General features: G+C 31.6%; 2 protein-coding genes across 2 annotated transcripts; both read right to left on the bottom strand.

Annotated features, from left to right (window-relative positions):
- Window positions 1–1,996: 1,996 nt before the first annotated feature.
- LOC139892952 (autophagy-related protein 3-like) lies at window positions 1,997–7,158 on the bottom strand. Its single transcript, XM_071876081.1, has 9 exons — window positions 6,780–7,158; window positions 5,344–5,414; window positions 4,692–4,808; window positions 4,448–4,614; window positions 4,167–4,252; window positions 3,908–3,959; window positions 3,393–3,458; window positions 2,747–2,874; window positions 1,997–2,271 (listed from the first exon to the last, which is right to left on the bottom strand). Exons 1-9 carry the CDS (start codon window positions 6,938–6,940, stop codon window positions 2,175–2,177), a joined length of 945 nt encoding a protein of 314 aa, XP_071732182.1. The 5' UTR covers window positions 6,941–7,158; the 3' UTR covers window positions 1,997–2,174.
- Window positions 7,159–8,833: 1,675 nt separating this feature from the next.
- LOC139892951 (acid phosphatase 1-like) lies at window positions 8,834–10,592 on the bottom strand. The gene is made up of 3 exons (XM_071876080.1): window positions 10,127–10,592; window positions 9,319–9,528; window positions 8,834–9,222 (listed from the first exon to the last, which is right to left on the bottom strand). Exons 1-3 carry the CDS (start codon window positions 10,513–10,515, stop codon window positions 9,045–9,047), a joined length of 777 nt encoding a protein of 258 aa, XP_071732181.1. The 5' UTR covers window positions 10,516–10,592; the 3' UTR covers window positions 8,834–9,044.
- Between the last annotated feature and the right edge of the window lie 2,253 nt (window positions 10,593–12,845).

Below are 12,845 nucleotides of genomic sequence, written 5' to 3'. Positions count from 1 at the left end.
ATTATTATATTATTATATTTATTACATTATTATATTTAAATTAATATTATATTATATATCTTTGTTCAGTCAAAAACTAGAAAAACACATATTACGCGTACAAACTTTATAAACAAACCTTTTTACAACTAATTTTATAAAGCTTAAGACCAAAACAGATATATATATATATATATATATATATATATATATATATATATATATATATATATATATATATATATAAGTGGAATTTTTATCCATATTTTTACCCGTCAATTATTAACAACAGAGTACGAAATACCGGTCCGTGAAAACTGTCGGCAGAAATTGACAAAATGAATTTCACACGTTTTTTTATTATTATTATATTATTACTTTATTATATTATATTTATATTATTATATTATTATATTTTATTTTAAAATTATTATATTATTATATTATTATTTTATTAATCTATATATATGAATGATCGATTTCTCATTCTGGCTCATTCAATTTTTACTCCGCATATTATCATTAGTATTTATATTATTATTATTATTATTATTATTACACTTATTATCAATCTTATTATTATTATCAAGTAGTATTATTATTAATATTATACATAAAATACTACGACGGGGGTATGCTCGGGCGATTTCAAAACGGGTTTTCAAATGGTTTAAAGCTAAGGAATTCATGGGTATTAAATAAGGAGTTTATGGGTATTGACCAGGGGTATTGTTCGTGAATCAAAGGTCAACCTTGCATTTATCATTTTCGTTGCGTCTTCACACTTTTCCTACAATATTGAACCACAATATTTATACGTGAGTTTTCATAGCTCCTCTTTTAAATGTTTTTGCATTATATATTTTTTGGACTGAGAATACATGCGTATTTTATAACTGTTTTACGAAATAGGCACAAGTACTAAAACTAATTCTACGTGGGTTTAAACCAGAAATATCCCCTTAGCTTGGTAACTATAACTACTGGTGTATGACTGGTAGGCGCGAATCTTAAAGATAGATCTATTGGGCATGACAAACCTCATCCTGACTATGAGATGCTTTAGTACTTCGAGGTTTATATAACACACCTGATTCGTTGTACTTTCAGAGGGTAAAACATGAACGTTAAGGCTTGTTACCGGGTGCCTACAACTTATAGAATGCTTTTTATACACTTGCGAGTGTATGGTTATTTATGAAACTGAAATCTTGTGGTCTATTACAACTATTGAAAATCATTATTTATGATAAAACTATGAACTCACAAACCTTTTTGATTGACACTTTAAAGCATGTTTATTCTCAGGTATTAAAGAAGCTTCCGTTGTTTAACTGCTATGTGCATGGAGTCTTACATGACATATTTTTCAAGGAAACTTTGCATTCAAACATTAATATGTATTATATTTTGACTGTTTAGTCAACTGATGTATTATTATGAACTATCATTTATTGGGATTGTCTATATGTAGAAATCACCACAAGTCAAAAACATTTATATACATGCTTTAAAAATGTATACAGATTTTAAAACTTTCTTATATAGAAAGCGCGTCTTTTGAAATGAATGCAATGTTTGTAAAACGTATTATATAGAGGGCAAACCTCGCAATGGGACCGATGAATGATGTGCTGCGTCAATAGGAATTTTGGCGGGCCATCACAATTGCAAATAATAGGTGGTGTCCAGGTCAACTTACATCTTTAATACCTAGACGAATGTCAAATGGACAATTACACCCTTTGAAATGACTTCATTAAAAGATAAATCATATACATGTTCACTATTGCTAGACTTAGATTCACAATCTCCTAATCCATTCAGAATCTCCTAATTCAAGGGTACGAAAAAATTTTGAAGGAATATTATGTATAGTTTTACTACATTTTCTCACAACCTGGAAAGATTTGATATTTTTTTTTTTCTTTTCATATTCTCTTCATATATTTTCTTTCGCTAAAAAATATATAGAAATAGAGTTTTCAATGTAAATTATTGTGAACGAGATTGCATATTGACGCATTTTAAACCTTTTAGGATAAACTTAAATCTTAAGATAAACAATAGTCACGAACATATGTACAACGTTACCAAGTAAAATAATATTAAAATATAAACGTATAATTAAATGTTAGCCAAACAACACATATCGCAGGGTAACTTTTCTACAAGTTCTCCCTGCTGCCTTTAATTCAGGTACTGGAGCTCCCCAGGTCAAAGTCCATGGTGTAATCATATTCGATAGTTGGAATAACAGTGGCAACGAACTTTAAGAATAAAAAGAGGTACCTGCAGCAGATACAGTTTGATAATTGATATCAACACGAAAGATACAAAATTTGGCATGCCAAATTAAGAGAAAACTACATAACACAAAAATTAATCAAAGAAATTTAAGTTTGCCCGGGCTAAACCACATGCTTTATAGCATTGCTATCAAGTATCATTATTATAGAGGTTGATATTTTGAACCAGTTTCTTAAAAAGATTGTCGATTTGGGTAATGTCATATCAAAAACAATTTCATAAAAAAACTCGCAATAAATATTGCTCGATTTGATTCAAAACCATTTTGAACTTGCCACCTCTATATTGATTGGTTCAACCTCAACGACATCGCTCTGTTGATAGACCGCATTTGAAGCACAAACATTATCCAAGTTTTAGTTAATATTTGGGTGAGACATTTTCTCTGAATTTGATATTATGCGCTATTACTGGTTCCATAACTAACTACTTATAAAAGATGAAAGAAAAAGAATACTTGTCAACTTGCGGTTCAAGTCCTCCAGCTATTAGGGGTTCAATTAGTTTCTTCATCACAGCCGCGTGTTTACATGGGTGAACAGATGCATGTTTCCCAGGCAAGTGCGGATGATCTTCAATAGTTACCTGAGTATGATTTATATAAACTAATAAGAACTACATACTAATTTAGTTATGAAGTTTTTGTGATCAATTTCTATAAATTATTTGGACAAAATTACACGGTTGGTCCCTAAAGTTTGTCGGATATTGCAGAGGTAACCTGCTTTTCCAACTTTAATGTGGATGACCTTAAACTTTGCAATTGTTTCAATTGAGACCCCGACACTGACGATCATTAGTCATTAGTTGTTAAGTCCATGTGCCAGACACATGAGGGTATCGTTAAGTCCAGTCATGTGTCAGACACATGAGGGTAATTCCATCATGTTATCTTTTTGAAAAAAAATTGTTTGCAAAGTAGTTAAGAAAAAGACGGTAAACTGTTGTCAAGTCAACCCACAACCACGTCCCATTACAACCTTCTTAGCAAACTATCTTGACCTGTTACCCAACCCGCCCATTTTGCCACCTCAAAGGCTCTAACTCTGGCAATTGTCTTAACCATATAAGCATAAAGACTCGAGATGTCATGTACTGCTTACTGTTTTACGAGCATGATCTTGACTGACATCTTCGAGAACTAATTCTGGCTCAAGAAGCATCCTCGACTGCAAGCGAAAATTGGTGAGTGTGTTATCTCACGAAATAGATTTAGATTACGAGTTCAAATAATCAATGCATAGTTACTCTTCAATGAATGCCATATAGCGGATATTTGTCAAAAGATAGTGTTTAATATTGCAATATGAGTATGTAATTCTTCAATTCATATTTTTAGTATTTCAATCTATCCACTTTGTCTTTTTACCGAAGAGTAACTTTTAAGTTCAAAAACATAGGTAAACCTCACACAAAACCCAGCCACGTATGTAGGAAGTATCCAAATATATTGAATTTATGTCTATTTGCTATCACCTTATATTTGCAACTGTCTATCTACTTAGCCAAGCAACACTTCATAGCCTATACCTATAGCTTCCCAGCCAGTTTATAAAATGTAATACAAACGTGAAAATTGCATAGTTCAAGATTGCACAGTATGATTAATGTCTCTAACCTCATCATAACCAGTGAGCCAGACACGAGGAGTCTGATAATACTTATCGTACCTGGAAATGAAAATAAAAGATAGAAAAAGGAGAGTAAAACATCACATCATAAACAGATTACTAAAAAGATTCGAAACAAAATGATATGTTTACTAAAAAGATTCGAAACAAAATGATATGTTTCACATATACAACAAAGGCAATAGACCTAGCATTAACGAAATGTGGTTGTACACTATAAAGCCAATATATGGGAGTTGAGCTTACGTGATGCTGACATCATAAGTTCGAGTTCGTAAGATATTATCATCATCGGGCTCATGAGCAACGAGATATGTAGGCTGTAAGGTTGCCTGAATATCACAACATATAAAAATGAAAGATATTACATAAATACTTGGGTTGCCTATAAAGTTGTTTCAAAATAAGGGTGGCCTCGATAAAAAGTTGAACACTTGACTGGTCTCCAGTTCTCCACATATATTATCAGTCAAGTTTTCAACTGAGACTAGAGCAAAAGTTATAGCAAACGAAAGTATATATCTTACAGGGTCTGTTTCAATAACGTTGTCAGATTCTTCAAACTCTTCCATGTCTGGGATGTCTTCTTCCTCTTCGGTGCCAAAATGCGAAGAAATTGGCTGGATGGTATTTTTCTTGCTTATCTCTAGGGTTTCCATAGAAGGAACATTTTCTTCCTCATCACCCTTGGAATCTACACAAATAATTAAATTAAATCAAATTCAAAACACAAACAAAAATTATATTAAAGATTTTTAGATAGCTACGTACCTTTTGGCTGTCCATGGGTAGCCAGCCAACCGTCATTTTCTTCATCATCGAGCAATATCTCACCTCCAGCTGCTTCATATTCTTCTTGTATTGATGCAACTCTTCGCAAACACGGAACTAGATAAAATTATAAAAATTAATTACATGCAAGTTAAGTATTCAAATACGATATATAATATGTAAATATGTATATAGAAGGATTATAATGCGCGGAGATGGAAAGAAGAGACTCGAAGAAAATCAATAAGACAATTACTAAAATAGCCCGACGTTTTACAAATATAAAAGAACATTTTATAAATAAACGGCACAACGAGAAAAAAGTTCTAGAATTTGATGTAAGCTCAAGTCGAAAAGGGAGAAGCAAGGTGGGCAATTGTACAAATCAACCCTCAACAAATTTTGCATGATGACAAATTGGAAGTTGCAATACAATTTAAATAGAGAGGTTGTTTATGTTAGCTACAAATCTTCATTCATCCTTATTTTGGTATAGTTGGTAAGCAAAAATATGAGTTATGTACTTATGTGACCCTACGATATTGGAAGTCGAAGAGCTTGTGTGCAAAACGAAAGATGGGAATTCAGTAAGAATTAATAAAACTATTTATGTTACAAGGATAAATCATATATTGGAATTAAAAATGCTTACCATTTCGAGTGATCAAAAACTGCTTATCAGATGGAAAATATGACTTCCTCTTGTTTGGATCACCTGATTCCCTATAAAAAAACACATAAGCGACATTGTAATTAGTAAACTCTAATATCACATAAAAAATTACCCCCATATCTTCTAGAGAGGAGCTGTGCAAGTCCTGACTAGCCATCAGCAACTCAGCTTATGTTCACTCATTCTAGTTTCTTCAACCAAGAAAAAGCCCATATGGTCATAGAGTTTGTGATCCTAATTTATGACATTTATGATCTAAATGAATTAGGTTATTGGGTGTTATGTATATTGTCTGTAACTTCACAAATTAGTCATTCTTATTTTCAACAGTAAAAAATTCATTGAAAAAAACGTACAGGTAAAACACAGGGTTACGAACAAAAAGGCCTAACAAAATCTAAATCCATGTAGTCCGGAAAGCAAATATAATGTGTATAGCGACGAACTAAATGCATACGAAAGATCAGTATTACCGGAAAAAAAAGAACTCTAATGGTGTATATATGACACATCATATATTAGTTTTACATCGATGAAAAAGGACATTTTCCTTGTTCCATCAACATAATTATTCATTTGTACAAAAAACAACAAATTAACCCTTTGGATGTAAGCAGAGTAGCTCAATTCAATTGCCAAATTAAACACTCCTATCATATGATTAACAAAGAAACACTTTCAAAACAGTAGAGTAATAGATAGCTTCTTTCATAAATACACCACTAAGTAGTGTAATTGTTTGACAAGAGTAATATGTTCGGAGTTATTAATATAGTCCAAGCAAAAAAGGGCACATAGGAAATAGCAACTCATAACGTCTACACGTCGAGATGTCTATCAGGAACTTACATTCCATTTAAAGATGATGAAATTTAAATAAATCAACAACGATAGTACAAGTAAGACAAGAACTGTGTATGTTGCTCAAATCTTTCATCACTTGTATGAGCTGTACACGATTACACAACTTTGCTAAAATCAATTCACAAATATCATAATAATATGGTAACAAACTTTTAACATAGCTTTGAAACATAATAAACGGTTGTAACAAACTCATATTATATGCTAAAAACAACTTGTATTTACATCATAACTCCACACTTCAATTGGAAAAATATAGCAAATACAAACCTACTACTTTCATGAATGTATCCATAATTTGGGGCAAGATAAATCCTCTAATGATATAAGATCACAACTTGAGCCTGCTTCTAAGAATCATTACAAACATATGTAGCACAATTCAACCCTACTTTATTATATACCTCAAAATTAATTAACAGACTTCTTGGAATAAAAATTCACGATTTAAAATTTAATAATTTGATTTACCTAATATCTACTTATAGCACTAATTACAGATAAATACATTAATCTATAATTTATTAATTACGTGGAAAAAAAGAATTTACCATGACCAAGTAGGGCATTTTGAAACCAAATTATCGCCGGCGATGACAAATTCATCGACAGTTAATACGCCTTTTTCTTTAAAAGCAGATTCAGTTCTATGAGTTGTAAGTCTTTCTACCGTAGTTTTGAATGCTTCGTGAATCTTTTGTGAAAAAGCCATCTCTGATTTTTTTTAAAAACGAATCTGATTCAGTCGAGTAGCGAATTTTGTTTTCAAGTAAAAAGAAGCTGATCGATTGATTGATTAACCCCAATCAAGATCAAATCGCAAACCCTAATTTTTAAAGTGTAGGGGATTTTGCGTGGTAAAGTGAGTTTACGTTAAGATATACTCCGTACGAACTTGGCGGAGGTAAATTGGAATCGAAGCAAGTAAATATCAAATCAAATCAAATACAAATACTCCGTATATAATTATAAATTTTTTTTAAGAGAACGAAACATACCATATTTAAGTTTTAAAATTTGTTAAATTAATCGTAAAGCATAAATATTTATTTTAATATAGATTTTTTTTATATAACTTTTGTATTAATGTTAGTCATGACAACGATTGGTTAGTTATAATTTGGAATTAATTTATATTTGGAATTGGAATGCTTAAACGTAACTTAAGGACTACGTTTATTATTTTCTTTTTTTTAATATACAAATACAAATAAATCTTAAATTCGAGTTAAACGTATTTTGATATATAAATCAACTAAATTGAATCTTGAATAAAAAAAAATGCAACTAAAATTGTGAATACTCACAAAATTTACATTATTACCAATTCTCTATTTTTTTAACGGATATCACCAATTTAATATACGAGAGTCTTTAGGTTCAAATCTAATCTAATGTTGTACGTGTTAATTATGATTTGTACATGAGCTAGTCTACGAGCTACCATAAACTCTGATTTCCCCCGTATAAATATAGGGTATAAACCTACATCAAGCTGACCTCATACTCCTCCTGGTACGACTTCTCTCCATCACTGCGGCCCTTGCCTTACGATCGTCTACAGTATCGCACCTTGCATCCGGGTTACTATACGGAACCTTTCTCGGGTCATCACATGATTTCGATAATTCGACGAGAGGATGCAATATTCAATTACCCTTTTGAGATCATCATTCCAACTTGGGTTATTCACGATTTACAATCGAATGTGCTCAAAACCCCAATATTCATTGCACTCAACGATATATCTTGATGAAGCTTATCTTGGGATGTCGTGGAAATGACAGACAAGGAATAATCGAGTTATACCTCGTACAATTGAGTAAAATACTATCATTCACCAGCTAACTTGAAAAGAAAAAAAACCTTATCCATTTATCTTTTTACAATATACACTTGTATAGTTTTTGCCTCCAAGATTTTAGTTCAAGTTTCGTATATGTGTGTTTAAAACATCTATTGTCATTACTAGCATTGTATAAGTGCAAATGAACATATAACTTGAACACTCTTATGCCTTTTTAAAAACACTATGAACATTGTATTGTTTGGTATACTCTCAAGCAAAAAACTGATAGTTCTTCGAACATCCTGACCTCCTGGGACCTGGGTAGACTGGGATGACCATGAATTGCTTGGTTATGGGATTTAAAGTATAATATATATTGCGAGCACGTTACTGCTATTTAGTGGCGGAACTAGAATTTTTCTTTATCGGGGGCGGAATTTTTTTAAAAATGCAGCAATTTTTTTTGGCAAAATATAGAGGCTTTTGGCAAAATATGAAGTTTTTTTTGTTAAAATATGGAGTTTTTTTGGCAAAACGCGAAGCCTTTTGGGGGCAAAGTATAAAGACTTTGGGGCAAAATATGGAGGCTTTGGAGGCAAGATAGAAAAATCAATAGTTTTTGGGCTAAAAATTTCAAATTCACTTGGGGCGTACTCCTCACCCGGCCCCCTTCTGTTTCCGCCCGTGGTGCCATCTTTCGATGTAGCAAAGCAATAGTTCCTTACAAGATTGAGCAATTTTGATACCATAGAGATCAGGATATAATTTGGGACTAAAAAACAGTCACGGTCTAACCTCATTATACAATTCCATTACTAAAACGATAGTTTTATACTTATCGATATATTTACTGATGTCTGTTATGGACATCATGGTACAGTACTACAGTCACACGCGTATAGAAAACATGACATAACATTTTCATATTGAGCAAACAACAGCTCATAGTTCATAAAGATGCATACATTGTCATATAAACTCATCAAATCTTTACAATTGTTATGGTAAGAATTGTTCTTGTAAGCAATCAAGATATGAAATACATTGGATTTGAAAGCTTAAACGATCTCATTGATACCGATGAACCTATTAAGTCACTCCACTGATCACCAGAGTTTCCGATAATCCGAAATCCCTCTTCCACCATCTCTTTTCTCTTTTCCGACTTAAATGCCACCGCTGTTTTTTCATGATCTTCAGCACCTCTGTAATAATTTAAGTAACAGTTTACTATATTGCAATAAAAAGGAAGACAAAATTTGTCTAGTATTGAAAAATTTGACTATAGTTTTGAGAGTTACCTCAAAATGACTCTGTCCCAATTTTGAAATCCAGCCTTCATCAAATTATTTATGGTAATACTCCTTTTGCTCTCGGTACGTCCTGTTAACAAAAATATCTTAAACCCGAGCCTTGAAACCTCTTCATACACCTTCAAACTAGGCTCAATCGTTGGTGCCATTCCCTCGAGGACCCATTCGTCAAATTGATTATGATCGAAAATCTGTGATCTGTGACATGTCATAAGATTAAATGAGCAATGTATATATAAAAATCATGATTCGATTAAACAGGTAGATATCAAACGAAATTTGCTCAATGTATGTTCGAAAGCTTAGCTACATTCTAAATTGACTTACCAAATAGTATACACCATAACTAAAACTAAATCGCTTTATACCCAACCTGCATTGTGAGCCATACTAAAAATTACAGTATGTATTTTGACTTGTCACCCAACCCGCCCAATTTGTCACCTCTAAGCAGAATCCATATAACCTATTTTAAGTTACTTGTATATGCAGATAGTAGATTTAATATAAGTACAGTTCTTTGATTTTACAAGACTACAAATAGGATCAAAATTACATTACACTATGCAGATACTGTAATCAAAGATTATTAAGAATGGGCGCAGTTGGTGCAAAAACACATTCGAATCAATTCTTTATTTTCATTGATTGAAGTTAACCTTTGAATGCGATATAATGACCTAAAAACCTAACCCTAAACCCCAATAGATCATAATCAAAAACCTTCTACATTCTAATTCTAATAAAAAATTAATTTAAAAAATCAATAAATAAATGAACAGGGAATCATTCATACCCATAATCATGTCGAGCATAATAAGGTAAATTCGAAAGCAACGTTTCATCGATATCGAAAATCCAAACATCCATTCCATCTTCATTCAATTTGAAACTTTTCGCAAACTCAATCGCTTCATTCGACACAAATTCAAGATCAATTTCATATGATTTACTCAACATATATTCCTTAACATAATTCACACATTCATCTGGGACTTTATTCCACGGATTCAAATTATTTGCTTCACCTGCAATTCTCCAACTACTACACCAACTTGTAACTTGTTCAATTGAATTATCGATACGTTCCGAGTTTTCTGGAAGTTCGATTATCAAATTTTGGTGACAGAACGCTACTGATATGAGGGAGAATAATAGTAGTAGGAATGATGTGATGGGATTCATATCAATAAGATCAAATTAACAATAATGCGTTAATTGGTGAATCGCTTAATTGTAGAAAGAAAAATAGTAATCTTGGATTGGTTGCTAAGGAAGAAAGATTCGTTGTTTGTACCAATAGGACTTTTTATAGAAGAGAATGAATTTTTGGGATTATTTGCCGTGTTAAACGTATATTCCTTTTAAATGTGTATGTGTATTTAGTTTAATACTCCTTAATATAATATTTTTAATTTAATAATTAATTATATATTATATTATATTATATACCTATATCTAAAAGGTAAAGTGGAAATGAATACTACTACTCATTTATCCACTTTTCACAAGCTTAACCCCTAACTTTCATTAAAATACAAATCGAACCTCCCACTTTATACATCTAAAAGGTAAAGTGGAAATGAATAGTACTACTCATTTATCCACTTTTCACAAGCTTAACCCCCTAACTTTCATTAAAATATAAATCGAACCCCCCACTTTATACGTATATTTTTCTTCAAATTTCACAAACTTAACCCCCTAACTTTTATTAAAATACAAATCGAACCCCCACTTTACTAACTTTTTTTTTTTACTAATATTCAATTTTCACAAACTTAACCCCCTAACTTTTATTAAAATACAAATCGAACCCCCACTTTATACGTAAAGTTTTTTCAAATTTCACAAACTTAACCCACTACCTTTTATTAAAATACAAATCGAACCCCCACTTTACTAACTTTTTTTTTAAAATAAAACCCGAACACTAAAAGAAGCAACTTTCACAAAAGGAACAACCCTTCAATGTTATGTCGAAATTTTTTTTTTTTACAAAATAGATCAAGATTTTTTTTTAACTCGCATTCAAAAGTGAAAATGAATAGTACTACTCATTTATTCACTTTTCACAAACTTAACCCCCTAACTTTTATTAAAATACAAATCGAACCCCCCACTTTATACGTATATTTTTCCCCAAATTTCACAAGCTTAACCCCCTAACTTTTATTAAAATACAAATCGAACCCCCACTTTACTAACTTTTTTTTTTACTAATATTCAATTTTCACAAACTTAACCCCCTAACTTTTATTAAAATACAAATCGAACCCCCACTTTATACGTAAAGTTTTTTCAAATTTCACAAACTTAACCCACTACCTTTTATTAAAATACAAATCGAACCCCCACTTTACTAACTTTTTTTTTTAAATAAAACCCGAACGCTAAAAGAAGCAACTTTCACAAAAGGAACAACCCTTCAATGTTATGTCGAAAAAAATTCTTTTTTACAAAATAGATCAAGAATTTTTTTTTTTAACTCGCATTCAAAACGGAGCCCCCGGCGCGAAGCGAGGGCTCCACAACTAGTTATTATTATTTATTATTAACTATTAATTTATAGATTTATATTTGATGTATTTATACTTATACATACGTGTTTTTATTTTTAATGTAGTACTCCGTATTATGTATAGACGTGTTTTTTTTTTTTTTTGAAAGACAAGTATAGACGTGTAACTTGACACTTTGGTGATTCATGACATTTTTCAAAAGAATTTAAAATTTAATATTAGCTTGCTTATTAAATTGAATATTTAAGTTTAAAATATGCATATATAAAAAAAAAAGATCAAGTGTTTTTTATTAAAGTAAGCAAAAACTTTATTACTATATAATGATATGATACAAAAACCCTATATAAGAACTATACAATTCGGATATTACAAGATGAAGCATGAGCATTACAAGGAAATAAATCAAAACAAAAAAAGGATCAATCGCGGACCAAAAACATTGGGGGTATGCCCGAATTGAACTTGAATACTCAAGCTGATAAGCTGAGACCACCAGTACCAAATATTCGCTGACAAAGGAGGCAACAACGAACCATTTAATCCCGAGCATATATCCGATGTTGATGGAGGGCGACTAATCAACCGATGCCCGTACGCGGGTTCGGAGCAGAGATATAGAATGCAGGGTTAATGAGCCATTGATGTCATTCAATCCTTGATTTTTTTTTCACGTTTAGATATCCAAGAGAAGGATTCAGTTTGGATTTCAGAGATTATGGTAGTAGGGATCCATTCTTTGTTGGAAAACACTTTTAAATTTCGATATTTCCATATGGTGTAGCAACTAATCCATTTGATGGCTTGCTGTGACGATCGCTCCAAATCCATATGGACGAACACGTCATTCATTGATTTCATTGCGAGGTATTTGACCTCTATATGATACGTTTTGTAAACATTGCATTCTTTTGAAAAGGCACACCATAAATGAATATTTAAATCGAAGGTTTTCGACATCTGATGATTTCTACATATAGACAATCACTGTAT

The sequence above is a fragment of the Rutidosis leptorrhynchoides genome, chromosome 2, assembly GCF_046630445.1.
Source record: "Rutidosis leptorrhynchoides isolate AG116_Rl617_1_P2 chromosome 2, CSIRO_AGI_Rlap_v1, whole genome shotgun sequence".
NCBI lineage: Eukaryota > Viridiplantae > Streptophyta > Magnoliopsida > Asterales > Asteraceae > Rutidosis > Rutidosis leptorrhynchoides.
This window is presented reverse-complemented; position numbering and strand designations above follow the sequence as displayed.

Excerpts from the sequence above, each read along its gene's own strand:
- LOC139892951 (XM_071876080.1), bottom strand. The coding sequence starts at position 10,515 with ATGAATCCCATCACATCATTCCTACTACTATTATTCTCCCTCATATCA. Across the intron at positions 9,529-10,126 it reads TATGCTCGACATGATTATGG|ATCACAGATTTTCGATCATA; the intron begins GTATGAATGATT and ends GACATGTCACAG. Across the intron at positions 9,223-9,318 it reads TGGGACAGAGTCATTTTGAG|AGGTGCTGAAGATCATGAAA; the intron begins GTAACTCTCAAA and ends AAATTATTACAG.
- LOC139892952 (XM_071876081.1), bottom strand. The coding sequence starts at position 6,940 with ATGGCTTTTTCACAAAAGATTCACGAAGCATTCAAAACTACGGTAGAA. Across the intron at positions 5,415-6,779 it reads AAATGCCCTACTTGGTCATG|GGAATCAGGTGATCCAAACA; the intron begins GTAAATTCTTTT and ends GTTTTTTTATAG. Across the intron at positions 3,960-4,166 it reads ACTTATGATGTCAGCATCAC|GTACGATAAGTATTATCAGA; the intron begins GTAAGCTCAACT and ends TTTCATTTCCAG.